General features: G+C 35.1%; 1 protein-coding gene across 4 annotated transcripts; it reads left to right on the plus strand.

Annotated features, from left to right (window-relative positions):
* Window positions 1-1,016: 1,016 nt before the first annotated feature.
* Window positions 1,017-14,470, plus strand: LOC117116242 (kynurenine/alpha-aminoadipate aminotransferase, mitochondrial-like). Of its 4 annotated transcripts, none has more exons than XM_033260231.1 (13): window positions 1,017-1,128; window positions 2,097-2,232; window positions 2,994-3,093; window positions 4,250-4,318; window positions 5,222-5,351; window positions 6,427-6,501; window positions 7,359-7,471; window positions 7,890-8,049; window positions 8,957-9,039; window positions 10,185-10,281; window positions 11,691-11,817; window positions 12,136-12,344; window positions 13,870-14,470. In XM_033260231.1, the coding sequence occupies exons 2-13, from the start codon at window positions 2,163-2,165 to the stop codon at window positions 13,921-13,923; spliced, it is 1,287 nt and encodes a 428-aa protein (XP_033116122.1). In that variant the 5' UTR covers window positions 1,017-1,128; window positions 2,097-2,162; the 3' UTR covers window positions 13,924-14,470. The 4 variants fall into 4 exon arrangements, with proteins under 4 accessions (XP_033116122.1, XP_033116125.1, XP_033116123.1 ...); XM_033260234.1 differs by lacking the exon at window positions 6,427-6,501 and adding an exon at window positions 6,880-6,954; XM_033260232.1 differs by having other exon boundaries at window positions 1,053-1,124.
* Window positions 14,471-14,764: the final 294 nt, after the last annotated feature.

Raw genomic sequence — 14,764 nt, forward strand, 5'->3', positions numbered from 1 at the left:
CTTAAACACCAAATTTAGCATTTTTCATCAAAGAAGTGGAGTTAAAAACTAAAATATTCGATTTTTGAGGATATTTATGGTGGCCATCTTTAATTTAAAAATGACTACAATCCTAGCTTTTTGAAACTATATTTATTGTATTCAGAGAGCCCAAAATCATGTGATTAGATCCAAATTTACCATTTTCCATAGAGAAAATGTGGAATTATACTGAAAAATAAATGTTTTACCATTTTTAAGACTGCCATCTTGAGTTTCAATATGGCTGCCATTTTAAGTTTTCGAAACCTGTCTCATTGGCCTCAGTGACCATAATAACATATTATAGTTAGCCACCAGATTTGCCCTTTTTCATTGGATATAAGTGAAGTTATGATTCAATATCATAATTTTGGCGGCCATTTTGAAAATGGCCGCCAAAAAAATATGTTCCACCCTTTTTCTGGGGGTTCTCCCTCGCTCAATTTCTTATTTATGCTCTAGTGATGCTAAATCAGCAGTGAAACCTTGGTCCCAGAAAAATGGTCACGGGGCCCCTGATTTTCACTATACCATGGTGCCAGTTTCATAGAATCTATCAGCAGATTTACTGGAAACTCAGTGAAACTATCAATACCTAGGAACAAAATGTAGTCTACAGTCATTTCATTTGCCCACAATGAAACTTTAGTGGCATCCTGTGGGCTAAGTGTCCTAGCTGAGGTGTGAATTTTCCAAAAATCGAGATATATACTTTTGTGATATTTTGGGTCAAAGGTCAAGTTCACGTGAGAATCATCTCCTCTATCCAACGGTACCAGAATTTCTCCAATACGTTGAGTTTCAAGAGGGATATCAGCAGTTGTCTGTCAGAAGGAGAGTTTTTTAGCCAAATCTCATGAAAATTTCAAATTGCTCTAACTCATCAGAAAATGCTGGCACGGAGCCAAAAATTTCACTGTGGGGTTATCTCAGGTAGAACCCCAAACATGCAAAATATTGGGCGATTTCAAGGGGGTCGGGCAAAAAAGTGTGTTGGATTCATATGGATTGACTTACTTGTGGCACTCCCTGCGTTCCATAGCATACATTTGTCACGGATGAGTGAAGTTTTCCTGCTGCAATATGCTCTCAAATCAAACAGAGTAGGTAATGTATATTATTATTGCTTTAGCTATTTGTTAATGTTATGGTTAGGGTGGCGTACTAATAGAATCGGAAGTAGGCTCTATTTATAAATAATAGTCATAGCCGTTTTAGCCCTGGTTAGCCTAGGCCTAGGCCCTAGGTGCATTCTCTGGCTAGCTATAGCCTAGGAATTGCTAGGCTCTAGTCTAGAAAGGCCAACCAGACCGAATCACCGGCAGACTTCAGGCCTAGCTAGAAGGAGCGCCTAGGCTAGAGTCTATATTATATAGAGCCTAACCCTAGCTGTAAGCCTAGCTAGGTAGCTTAGTAGTAGTAGGTATGTCCCGGTCCCTAGATTAGTGTCAATTAAAATAATATTATTTGAATATTAAGCAAATTATTATTTTTATTTTAGATCCGACGATCTCTTCGTGGCGTCAGATAGCAGGGGTCCATGCCTTTCTGACGGGGAGGGCGAGGGCCAGGACCTAGCCTATTATCTTGTTAAAAAAAGTGTACTGCGAATATTTTTTGAGCACATTATTCAAGCTACGCTGAGAGTTTAACCAAGCAATTGTTGCCCAGGAAAAATATCTGGGGTTGATTTTTTTTTTTCCAAGTAGCAACATCCAATTCAAAAAGCACAGTGACTTGGTTAATGGATTTTATACAGACTTTAGCAGCTTATTTGAGAATTTTACTGTAATTTTTATGTTTTTTAAAATTTTAATCTTCCATGTGTCATTGTGAATATGACTGCAGTTGAAAGTTTAAAACTTATTCAGAGATACTAAGTTGTAAGTTATTATAGTCTACTTAATATATTATTTCCTGCTAAAAATTAATTTATTATATTTGTGTGTTTACGTAGTGCCTTTCTTCAGATACAAAGCCCCTTCTCCCCCCCCTCCAGATCAATTGGTCTATATGCTTTGAAGTTACTTATGTACATCAGCAAGCATAGTAACAATGAAACATTCTTTTTATAGGAAATTTTGTAAGTTCATCTTGCTCATCATTTGCAGTTTTGTTATGATTCAGAAAACAAATTCAACATGATGAATTACAGAAGATTTTTAAACGCAATAAGCGAGGCAAGGCAACCTTCCCCTTTGCGAGTACTTGGTAAGTTGACCCAGTTTATAGCAGTGTCAATCAAACTTAACAACTGTCCAATCAGAACGGAGGCAGGAATGCACATGTTTTACAAACACATAAACGCACACATGTTTTTTGTGTTTTTATGCTAAGCTACCAAGCCAGTGATAAAAGGATTTTAGTGAACATCAAACATTATTTTAGTTCTTGTTTATATTTGCAACTTTTTCATTGGATTTTTCAATAAATACTTCAAAGATGTTACAGCAGAAACTAGCGTAGTCACTTCATAGAATGTATATGTACCGCCCTCTGCCTGAATACCGAACAATTCGCAGGCTGTGTACGATTAACAATTCCATTATTTTCCGCCCTGAGCCGAAATAAGAATATACAGTCCATGTATGATGGATGGATTCTATTATTTTCTTTTATTCTCGAGAATAAAAATAAACCAAAAAACAAAAATCAAATTTCTGTGACCTTAACCTTTGAACTTTCTCCCCAAAAGTGAATCATCTCTTTCTTAGATTATTTTGTACCATTTTACTAAATTTTATGATTATCCGTTTCATAGTTTTTGCGTAATTTCCCAACAGACAGACAGACAAGAGATAATAAATGGACCTCCCCTATAAATGTTTGTCACAGTTTGTTTAGTATCAATATCAGGCAATTTATAATTCTCTTTTGGTTATTTTTTTTGTTCATATACACTATACATCATCTTACTTTAATGTTTTATGAATTTGTTTATTAATTTTTGCTTGCTTCCAATAATTTTATAGCTGAAGTTATTGACAGGAGCCCACCAACCACGATTTCAATGGCAAATGGGAACCCAAATAGTACATTATTCCCTTTTGAAGAAGCATCTATAAAAATGAGGTAATTTATTATCAATCTTTCATTTAAATTTTTTCTTAATAATAATTTTTTACATTGTAGTGATACCAATTTATTTTTAACAAGTTTACATTGATTAACAAAATCTACCTTATATTTTTACAAATTTATTTTTTAAACTTGATTTTGATCATCATCATTTTTTTTTAAATTTTCATGTTAGTCATAATATTTTACTTCATATAATTCATAGGTGTGGGATGGGGGAGAGGGTGTGGTTGCAAATTTGTTCCACTAAGTGGGTTACAATACTAAAAATGATCAGGTTTTCATCGGTATAGGGATTTAATTCTGCATTCTCAATTTTCACATCCCCCGAGCTGTTTCCCACCCCCCAGACCAAAACCAGCCTATTTCCCTGTAATTTAATGCATTTTAAACTAAAACTTATCATTGATAATTTGTCCTGTTTCGCACATTATTCTGAATCATACATTATTGAATTCAATTAGGTAATCCAACACGCAAAACATTAGAGTGGTTGCACAAAGCAAAAATAAAACGATTTAAACAGTAAAAACCTAAAATCAAACAGAGTGATTGGAGAACTAGGATGGCCCATAAAGTTAGCAAATGCTGGCTCATTGTTAATGGGATCCCAGACAAATAAACAGCATTGACAAACATCAAACAAGTTCAAAATGGAGGATAACAATTTCAGAAAGGAAAAAACATTCAAATATAAAACATTTGAAAAAATAACAATTCAAAAAGTTAAAATTTTAAAAAGTAAAAAGTTAAAAATGTAAAAATTTGAAATGATAAAATATAACAATAACAAATTTGAACATTCTAAAATTTAAAAACATAAGAGTAGTCAAATTCAATGACAAAATTGCACAAGAGTTTTTCCAAGATGTTACTGATTAACAAGGAACTTGAGCCTTCTTTCAAAATCATTAAGTTGGTCCGAAAGTGTCCGTTCATTTAGGAGAGCATTCCAGTCCCGAATACCAGTAATTATGTTTTAAAATTGTCAAATACTATTTATGTTTACATATTTTCTACAAATTTCTTTATATCAAGTAAATAATGTTTAAATTTGCTTATTTTGCAGATAAATTTGTAAATATTTCCTTTTATTTACTGACCTTCAATTATATTTCAAAAATTTCTGTTATTGATTGTATCTTTACAGAGATGGAAGTTCCATCAAAATAGATGCAAATGATATGAGTAAAGCGTTGCAGTATTCGCCTACGCCAGGGTGAGCTATTATTTTTAGTTCTGTAATAGGTTTTTGCTTCTTCACATAGCTCCTCTCACCAAGTGCTTCTTCCAATACAGTATGGAGTGATATTCTATAAACATTGGAGTTTTATATTTACAAACTGAAGCTGTGTTCAGAATTGACTTTTTGGGTCACACTACTTGTTGTCCCCATAGGGGAATAGAAAAATATTACAACTATAATTGTCTTATTGTTTTTCCTATAAAACAGTTTTTACTAATTAAAATTGGGAAGTTGCAAACCTTACAATAATAAGATAATATTAATTTCCATTGGGCCAAACAAAAATCATATTTAAAAAATGCTAGAGAAATAAACACATATGATGCTCATATTTAAGCCCTATCCACACTATCTAATATTCTTTGACCATATATAGTCATGATGTGCCTATATATGGTCACAGTGTGATGTCATCATGACCATATTTAGCCATGTCACATGTTATTGTCAAATAAAATGTGATAGCCTGCCTTAATCTAATTATATGGCTCAGGCATTGGAGTTGAGTTTTGACTGTAAGAAAAAAATCTTGGTGTTACAGCAAGATTTGAACCCAAGACCTTCAATTCCAAGGCAAGAATCTAAACCAGTAAACCCCTATTTCTAAATTTGACAGTTGAGTTTTGTTAATGTTATCGTATGTTCAACATTTTTCTTTCTCCAAATTATTAACTTAGAAATAGTGTTTTGTCTGCCTATTATGAATATAATAGTATGGTTTTTTGTAAGACATGGAGACTTACTATAAAGGGGATTGACCCGAAAATTCATTGATTAATTTGTCATTTTCATAAGATTGTAAAATCGCCCTGATATTGTTGAATTTACAGATTATTCTTACTATTTACTAATACATTTCATATTATTGCTGAGTAGTTTAACAGACTTGAAGAAATTGCTGATGACAATGCAAAAAGAGCTGCATCGACCTCCGACCTTGACCTCTACAGATGAGAATCAGACTGACTTAACTATCACTACTGGAAGCCAGCAGGCCTTGTGTACAGTAAGTGAACTGTAATTGTACGGTACTCACCATGAAATCTATGTACTCCGCGACTGTACTTTCAAATGTTGTGATCTAGTTGATGAAGTACAGGAATGACCTTGGCGGGTGAGGCAGGGGTCACGTAACCTACAGTACATCCATAATACTGACGCTGGTTCGAAATGCACGCTCGGTCTAATGGTTCTGGAGGTGGAACAAGTCTTCTTGGATGAGGACTATAAACCGTAGGCCCAGTGTACACAATTTGCACCATTAAAGAACCCAGTACATCTTTCGAGATGAGTAGGGGTTACCCTGCTGTGCTTGTCCATACAGCCCCTGTTGTGGACAGACAAAAGCGGTGTAGCTCAGACACGGATAGACCCATAGGTTGAAGAAAATTACAGTTTGAGCTTGTCCATGCTTCACACGTTTTTAGACTCTATATAGCGCTATAAACCAACTATTTTTATTATTATTATTATTATTATTATTATTATTATTATTATTATTATTATTATCGCATGCAGTAGCACAGAATATTTTTGGTTTGCATCATTGATCAAACAAGAACATCGACTTTTTTAATATTCATATTCTCAAAATTATAATCCTTAACATGATATACAATTTACTGAAATCAACTTACTATTGCCAAAATCACGAGTAAAATAATATGGCTTCTGTGGATTAAAGTACAGTATATTAATACTGCCATGTCCTTATGTTAATTACTCAGTTTACAGCACACTGGTTTTGGGATGCAAGCCTTATATGTGATTAATCAGCTAATTTATTTTATTTATTTATTTTATTTTATTTCAACAATCTTTAATGAGGGCGGTCCATCCAGTCGAAGCTGGAACTCTCAATACACATAGTAAAACAAAACAAAAGAGATTATGAAACCAATTAATTAACAGTAATATAAATAACAACCTTTCAGTACTTAAGTTACATAATAAATTAATTCAAAGTTATATAAATAGCTTAATATAAATAATTTAAATTAGATTGCAATTAAAATAAATAAAATTTCATAGTTTAAACAATTCTTTAGATGTTTTGCTTACTTTTTCTCCTTATAATGTAGGCCTGTGAAATGCTTCTTGCTCGCGGTGATAATGTTTTAGTTGGGTCACCTTTGTATCCTGGTGCTGAGGTAATGGTAAGTAATGGTATTTTACAGTTTAACGACAGCACACTGGTTTTGGGATGCAAGTCTTATATGTGATTAATCAGCTAATTTATTTTATTTATTTATTTTATTTTATTTCAACAATCTTTAATGAGGGCGGTCCATCCAGTCGAAGCTGGAACTCTCAATACACATAGTAAAACAAAACAAAAGAGATTATGAAACCAATTAATTAACAGTAATATAAATAACAACCTTTCAGTACTTAAGTTACATAATAAATTAATTCAAAGTTATATAAATAGCTTAATATAAATAATTTAAATTAGATTACAATTAAAATAAATAAAATTGATAGTTTAAACAATTCTTTAGATGTTTTGCTTACTTTTTCCCCTTATAATGTAGGCCTGTGAAATGCTTCTTGCTCGCGGTGATAATGTTTTAGTTGGGTCACCTTTGTATCCTGGTGCTGAGGTAATGGTAAGTAATGGTATATTTTCCCCTAAGACTTTTTTGTACCTTGTTTTAACAAACTTTTTTTAAAATAAAGATCATCAGAGAACAAAAATGATACAAATACAAGACCAAAAAAAAAAAAAAAAAAGGCCTGGTTTTCCTATCTCAGTGCTGTACTGCATACGCCAAGCCAAATCTGTCTCAGCAATCGCTTCGTCTGAGTCTGATCAGTCGTGTCAGAACATAACATTGGTGATTTGACCATTGGCGGTCATCTAGAAGTCTGAATTTTTTAAAACGCCCATAAATACTTAGCCCCTGAAGTCGGACATATTACTTCCCCCCTTAAATTATATCCCAGAGCCGCTACTCCACTAATTTCATATAAAAATATAAATTAGTTTGCAAAATGATTTTTTTTTCTTCAGATGAGGCCATTGGGAGTAAATTTTTTGGAAGTAAAGACAGATGGTGATGGTTTATGTGTCGACAGTTTGAAACAATCTCTCTCGAAATGGACACCTGATGATATCGAATCCAGGTAGAGGATGCTGTAAATAATATACTATTTGTGCTAAAAAATAATGAATAATTGAATTAATTTATATATTCAAGTGATTTTTTAGTTTTCGCTTCAATCATTTTCATTTTTTCATTGGGATGTTGCTGAACTGACAGCAATCTTTTTGATGTTTTATCGAAAAGTTTTTCCAATTTCATTTTTGATTCAACTTAGGTAAGTCCAACTGTATTATTCAAACATTTTTTCTGATGTGTTTTACATATTGAAGTGTTGGAAGTGTTACCCTCTGCAGTTATAGCCCAATTCACCACAAGTAAAACCCCATTGGAAGCCAATTTTTAGATGTCTGTGAGTTATCCCTGCTGTTTCTCACACAGAAGAAATCCAATACATTTTAATCCAGTGTATTTTCTTTTTTTTTTGTTTTGTTCTCTAGCCCTGATGCTCCAAAGGTGTTGTACGTTGTACCAAACGGGGACAACCCAACAGGAGGTGGTCTGCCTCTACATAGAAAGCAGGATATTTATCAGCTGGCTCAGCAATACAACCTTATTATATTGGAAGATGATCCCTATTATTTCTTACAGTTTAATAAGGTTAGACTAGAATATGTTATTAAATGGCTTTGTGGTTAAGATGCTTGTCCTCTAATTCCAAGGTCCTAGGTTCAATTCAAATTTAGAAAATGTTTTCTCATAACAAAAAAAAACAAACAAAAAAAACTCATTTCCATATGCTTAAGCCTCATAATGAGACATACAAAAATATGAAATAAAAAAATTGTAGTAAGACTAAAAAAGGGAATTATGTTATATCATTGTTTTCAATTTATCATGATTTTATCATGGTTTCTCATGGATTCCAATTTCATCACTTATTTAAACATGCATTGTTACTGTCTATTTTACTGTGTTACGATGGAACCCGGTGAAAGCAATAGGGAGTTTTTGATGCATGACGTTTACCTTAACTTTAACTTTAGTACCAAAAATGCAGCGCGATAGCTCCGCCCCTTTTGTAAATAAATCAAAAGATGCATGCACAAACCTGTAACTAACGTACGTCGAGCTCATAAAGTCCTGAAAATAACATACTCCGCATTGCAAGATGAATAAATTGACGTCATCCATTAACGCTAAGGTTAAGGTCGCAAAAACTACCTAATAATAGTTTAATTGAATTAAGTGTGTGATATCATCATTCGACTGAGCCTTGTCTTTAAAAATTATGTTCACAATGGGCATTTGTGTCTGATGCTTGACATTTTTTTGGGGTAGATTCGATGTAGAGGCTCGATTTATATTTACACAGACTGTTAATTTCTATCTTTAGCTTATGATCCAATGGTATCCCATAGTTCCTCTCTTTGAAATATGAACTTTTAAACTGGATTTACTCATGACAACTTACAGGTGAGACAATTACTAAGTGTCTAACAGTCCCCACGGGAGAAGTAGACACAAAAACTGTCCTTACCATTGAACTGATAGACTTTTTTTTCAGCCTAAAGTTCCGAGTTTCTTGTCTATGGATGTGGATGGAAGGGTACTTAGGTTTGATTCTTTCTCCAAAGTCCTTTCAGCAGGGTAAGAAAAAATAACTGAAAAAAAAAATGGGTTACAACATTTGAATTAAAAATTGAATATTTTTTTAATTGAATCAAAAAAACATAATGTTGCAGCCTTTACTTGTCTGATTATAAGCTCATTTCGCACTATATAATGGGCAATGAAATATTTGTTACAGAAAATGTTATAGTGTTAAAGGAGTGTTAGATTTTTGTATTCCTATCCAGTGGCTAATCCAGAAATTTTAAGTGCAGGGCCCCCAGAAAGTTTTCTTTTACAAAATGAGGTTAGTTCAACCCCACCATGCTTTGGGCTGAGGTATGAAATTTTATGTTTATGGCACTGGTGAGGCGTGGTAGCTGGCAAGCCATCTCTATCACCTCCCCTTTGAATCTGCGTATGTATCCAAAAGTTTTGGTGTTTGATTCCGGCAAGAAATACCACAGTCATTCAAAAACCTCTCCCTAAGCCTCAACTCTCAGTCTATACTCTCAAGAGACACTGATGTAAAATTATCACATGTCCTGTATAGAATGCTTTTAAGACAAATAGACATCTCAGGGGCCTGTAACACTTTCAGGATTTTTGACCTGATGATCGCTGTTCAGAGTAAAGTAGTGCAGCTTATCTTTAACTGTGCTGTCTCATGTATTTTTGCTCTCTGCGTATCAATTCTTCCATCTTTTTAGCAAAGTTTTCATTGATTGTGTAAAGTGGTGTTTTTATGGCAGTTCTTAGGTAAGGTAAAAGGTAAAGGTAGAAGAATAACTCATACAGTAACATGCAGCGTCATTGTGCTGAATTGCATATGGGCGTAGTCCGTGATAATATAGCAGCACGTAAAAAGGGCGCTTCATGTTCACATCATTCCATAACGACGCAGCTCTTCCGAAAATGCAATTGGTTCTATAAAATGCACACGAGCCAGATGTGTACACTGGACGTCCATTTTATGTCCTTATCTGAGAAGACTTTGTTCTGGAAAACGAACCATGGGTGAGAGAGTGTCTAAAACCAGCGCTGATAAAGCTGTATCTAGTGCCGCCTCTGCCTTACCTACCGTTCGGTTACTCGACTCGCCATTTGTACCATTACGCAATGTTCCCATCTTAAATTGTCATGTTAATTGAGTACAAGCTGATATGCTGAATATTTTATTTTAGGTTACGGATTGGGTTCGTAACTGGTCCTCAGGCATTGCTGAAAAGAATTAATTACCATCTAATGGCGTCAGTTCTTCACGCCAGCGGTATTTCTCAAGTGAGTATGATGATAGCAGCATTAAAAACTAGAGCCGTCACTCCATAAGAGTGCATACCTCCAGCCTGTGCTTGAATACAGTACCAACAATAAGTATGAAGGGCGACACTGCACACCCTAAAAAAATAATGGGATCACCCATTGTATTCAGCCAAATTTGCCGTATTGGATTGGTCGTGCTTGGTGAAACCATGGCCACCTGCGCAGTTGTAAAAATCTACTTAACAAAGATGACCAGTCGAATAGAAAACTGGTTACTCGACAAAACAAAATGGCTGCATAGTTAATGCTATACATGTTGCATAATCAAGGCAGCTTCGGATTTTCGCAGTATGGGTTTTTCGTCAAAAAATTGTTTTCATCCAGTGTTTGAATTCTGTTAGCCTACAATTTTTTTTTACTTCAATGTTGGTAAATATAATTTTTATTTTCTGAAATTTAATCTAAATTATATTAATGCAAATGTTGTGGCTAAATTAGCCAATCAGCCATATTTTTTTTGGTCACATGCATGAATTAACGCTGATTAACGCATTCTGGTTACGTTCATTTTCGCTGTCAACAAAGTCTATTTTACGAACCAGTCATATCAAAATAATACTCAACAAAAATTTGTACTCAATGAAATGAACCAGTCGATAAGCCCATTGTTTTCTTGTAACTTATTTATTTAGGTGCTCTTGAACTTACATATCATCTATTTTTTGATGACCTAGAAATTCAAAATGAATACCATATTAAAACAAAAAGATATCTAACTCATGAGGAATATGAATTAGCAAGGAAACTGTGTGATAAATATTGCAAACTATATTTAAACTAATACATGGAAAGAATGCAATGACATTAATAGTACTTTTCCATTTAGCTAATATCTCTATTCACCATTTCTTGATGCCAATGATTTTTTATCTGTATGGCAATTCAAATTAAGGTCTTATTTGTCAATTAACTGTTTAGGATATAAAATCGAATTTCTGTGACATTGACCTTGTCCTGAGACCTTTTCTTTCGAAAATTGAAAGAGGTCTTTCTTCAATTATTATGTACCATTCCATGTGAATACATAACCTCTTTAGTTGAGATAGGTCATTTGTTCATTATACAACCAATTGTATTTTTACATTTATCTGTGATTGATTTCTTTGATGTTGAAATTTTATGAATAGGATTCATGTTTTTTGTATTCACTCTTTAAGTCAACATCAAACTTCACTGTCTGTTTCGTGAAATAACCCGATAAATGCTTTTGCATGGCCAAGTCTAGCCTCTAGCTGGGCCTAGGCTAGCCACACATGGCCTAGGCCCATCTACAGGCTAGACTAGGCCAAGCAAAGTCATTTATCGGTTTATCCCGGTAAATATCTCACTCATAGAACAGCATCTCTACTGATTTGTTTAATTTACAGATGTTTGTGTATAAATTACTGGAGACGTGGGGTATGCAAATGTTTCTTGAGCACACTCAGTCTGTGGCTGATTTTTATGAGGCGAGGAGAGATGTAATGTTAGCAGCAGCAGACAAGTATCTTAAAGGTTAGCGATTCATGTTTTGAAAAGATCTGTCCAGATTATAAAAAAAACTGTTGTATGCCCATATATAGTCATGATGCACCTATATATGGTCATGATGTGCCTATATATGGTCATGATGTGATGTCATCATGACCATATTTAGGTATGTCACATGTTTTTTGTAAAATAAAATTTGACAGTGTGTACTCAACACTAAGGCTGTAGTGGTGCTTCCCCAGCCTTGCCACTCAGCCATTCATTCCCACTTCTTTAGCAATAACTATTTATTTGTAATAAAATACTAAAGTTTTTCTTTGATTTAATTCATATCGATTACAGGTTTAGCTGAGTGGAGTGTTCCGCGTGGTGGAATGTTCATTTGGTTCAAGTTACTTGGTGTAGATGATACTTACGAACTTATAACTGAGAAAGCTATACAGAAGGAGGTGCTCTTTGTACCGGGGATATCGTTCTGTCCGGACCGATCAAAACCATCATCCCATATAAGGGCATGTTACTCGCTAGCAACAGATGAGCAGATGGATGAGGTGAGTGTTCAGTAGTGGAGGTATAATCCTGCTACGGTAGTGGGGTATTAAGAATCTGCGACATGGATTGACCTTAATTAAAGCTATCATCTTGGTATGGTAGTGGGGTATTAAGAGACTGCGACATGGATTGACCTTAATTGAAGCTATCATCTTGGTATGGTAGTGGGTATTAAGAATCTGCGACGTGGATTGACCTTGTTAATGATTGAAGCTATCATCTTGGTATGGTAGTGGGGTATTAAGAGACTGCGACATGGATTGACCTTAATTGAAGCTATCATCTTGGTATGGTAGTGGGGTATTAAGAATCTGTGACATGAATTGACCTTGTTATGTATTGAAGCTATCATCTTGGTATGATAGTGGGGTATTAAGAGTCTGCGACATGGATTGACCTTGTTATGTATTGAAGCTCTTATCTTGGTATGGTAGTAGGGTATATAGGCTACGGTCACACTAGAGTTTCAAGCCTGGCTTGACTCACCGCGGGTGAGATTTTCGTAATGTGACCGCATCTGCACCGACTCGCGCCTGGCGTGACCTCGATCTCAATCTACCTATCTCGATCCCGGCTCAGCACCCATATTGACCCTGGATTGACCCTGGCGTGACCGAGATTGACATTTCCTCGTCGGCTGTCGACCAATCACAGTTGATGACGCCGTTGCGTTTGGAAGTTCTTGAATAAAAAACGTGTGTTCAATCAAGACGCAATCATACTTTTCATAAAAGTTAATTCAAATTATTTTAATTAATAATAATGCGATTGATTTGGAGTGACCGGGAAACTGCTGACCTGGTAGATTTGTGGGGCCAACCCGAGCTGAGAGACCGGATAGAAAATAAAAAAACAAACAACAAAACGGGAATTTTTGGCGTGCTTGCTGACAGATTAGCCAGTCTCGGACATGAGAAGAGAACGACGGCCCAAATTCAAACAAAAGTGAAGGCATTGCGAGCCCAATACAAGCTGATAAAAGATCATTTGAAGAAGAGTGGTTCGGGCACGTCTGGTGTAAAATCTTTGATTGCGATCCACCCAATCACACGCGCGTATATCGAATCCCGTGAAACAGAGTTGGCCAAACTCTCTCTTTACGGCTCTGCTGTTTCGACTTTCATAATTTGGAGGTCAATCCAACTTAGAAGTGTGACCGACCCAGAATTTTGAGCCTGGCTTGAAATCTCACCCGCGTTAAGTCAAGCCAGGCTTGAGACGCTAGTGTGACCGTAGCCTAAGAATCTGCAACATGGATTGACCTTGTTATGTAATGAAGCTATGATCTGAGTATGGTAGTGGGGTATTAAGAATCTGCGACATGAATTGACCTTGTTATGTATTGAAGCTACCATCTTGGTATGGTAATGGTAAATAATAACAATAACCTTGAAGTCCATTTTTCCTTGTAAGTTGTGCCTCCAGTCTTCATCCATGTTGTTTTTGTTTTATTAAATCCAGATTACCTCTTTGACATTCTTTATCAGTAATTTTTAAATCGGAAATTATGTGTTTTTTTGACAGGGAATTAAACGCCTGGCTAGTTTAATTGTTGAAGCTCAGAAAGAAACCAAGTGAAGTTTGGCAGTATTAGAACCAGAGATCAGGCCCGGGATTTATCAATCTCAGCTTAGCAAATGTCTCAAGTCAAAAAAGTTTAGATGTCCCTAAGCAAATACCTTAAGCTGATTTATCAAAGCATCTTAGCAAAATCTTAGCTTAAAATCGTCTTAGACGGCGCATTCGTACAATTGACTCTTTAATTTTAAGCAATTTTTAAGCTAACCAATATTGATAAATTTGACTTAAGCAAAAAATGGACTTAAGATGAATTTAAGCTGATTTCTAGTTTGGCTGGCCCTGGCTCACAAAACTTAAAACAACCTATAGGGCATTTGAAATCCAATTCGCTATACTCAAGTATCAGAAATATACATACTATTCATGAGTAAATGTGGGTAGGTCTCTCTAAGCAGTGATTGTGTGGTTTCCACATACTAACATACAGGGTATTTAACTTAACTATTATTTGATGTACTTAACCATCTTGATATGGAAGTGGGGTATTTAGGATCTGCAACATGAATTGACCTTGTTGTTATGAAGTGAATGGATTGACCTTAATTGAAGCTATCATCTTGGTATGGTGGTAGTGGGGTATTAAGATTCTGGGACATGGATTGACCTTGTTGTTATGTAATGAAGCTATCATCTGAGTATGGTAGTGGGGTATTAAGAATCTGTGACATGGATTGACCTTGTTATGTATTGAAGCTATCAACTTGGTATGGCAGTGGTGTATTAAGAATCTGCGACATGGATTGACCTTGTTATGTATTGAAGCTATCAACTTGGTATGGCAGTGGGGTATTAAGAATCTGCGACCTATATATTATGATTGCGTTCAAAGTCAGATCCA

The sequence above is a fragment of the Anneissia japonica genome, unplaced genomic scaffold, assembly GCF_011630105.1.
Source record: "Anneissia japonica isolate Jap-2015-1 unplaced genomic scaffold, ASM1163010v1 scaffold288028_len459517_cov177, whole genome shotgun sequence".
In the NCBI taxonomy this organism is placed as follows: domain Eukaryota; kingdom Metazoa; phylum Echinodermata; class Crinoidea; order Comatulida; family Comatulidae; genus Anneissia; species Anneissia japonica.

Excerpts from the sequence above, each read along its gene's own strand:
- LOC117116242 (XM_033260231.1), top strand. The coding sequence starts at position 2,163 with ATGATGAATTACAGAAGATTTTTAAACGCAATAAGCGAGGCAAGGCAA. Across the intron at positions 9,040-10,184 it reads TCCAAAGTCCTTTCAGCAGG|GTTACGGATTGGGTTCGTAA; the intron begins GTAAGAAAAAAT and ends ATTTTATTTTAG. Across the intron at positions 10,282-11,690 it reads ACGCCAGCGGTATTTCTCAA|ATGTTTGTGTATAAATTACT; the intron begins GTGAGTATGATG and ends TTTAATTTACAG.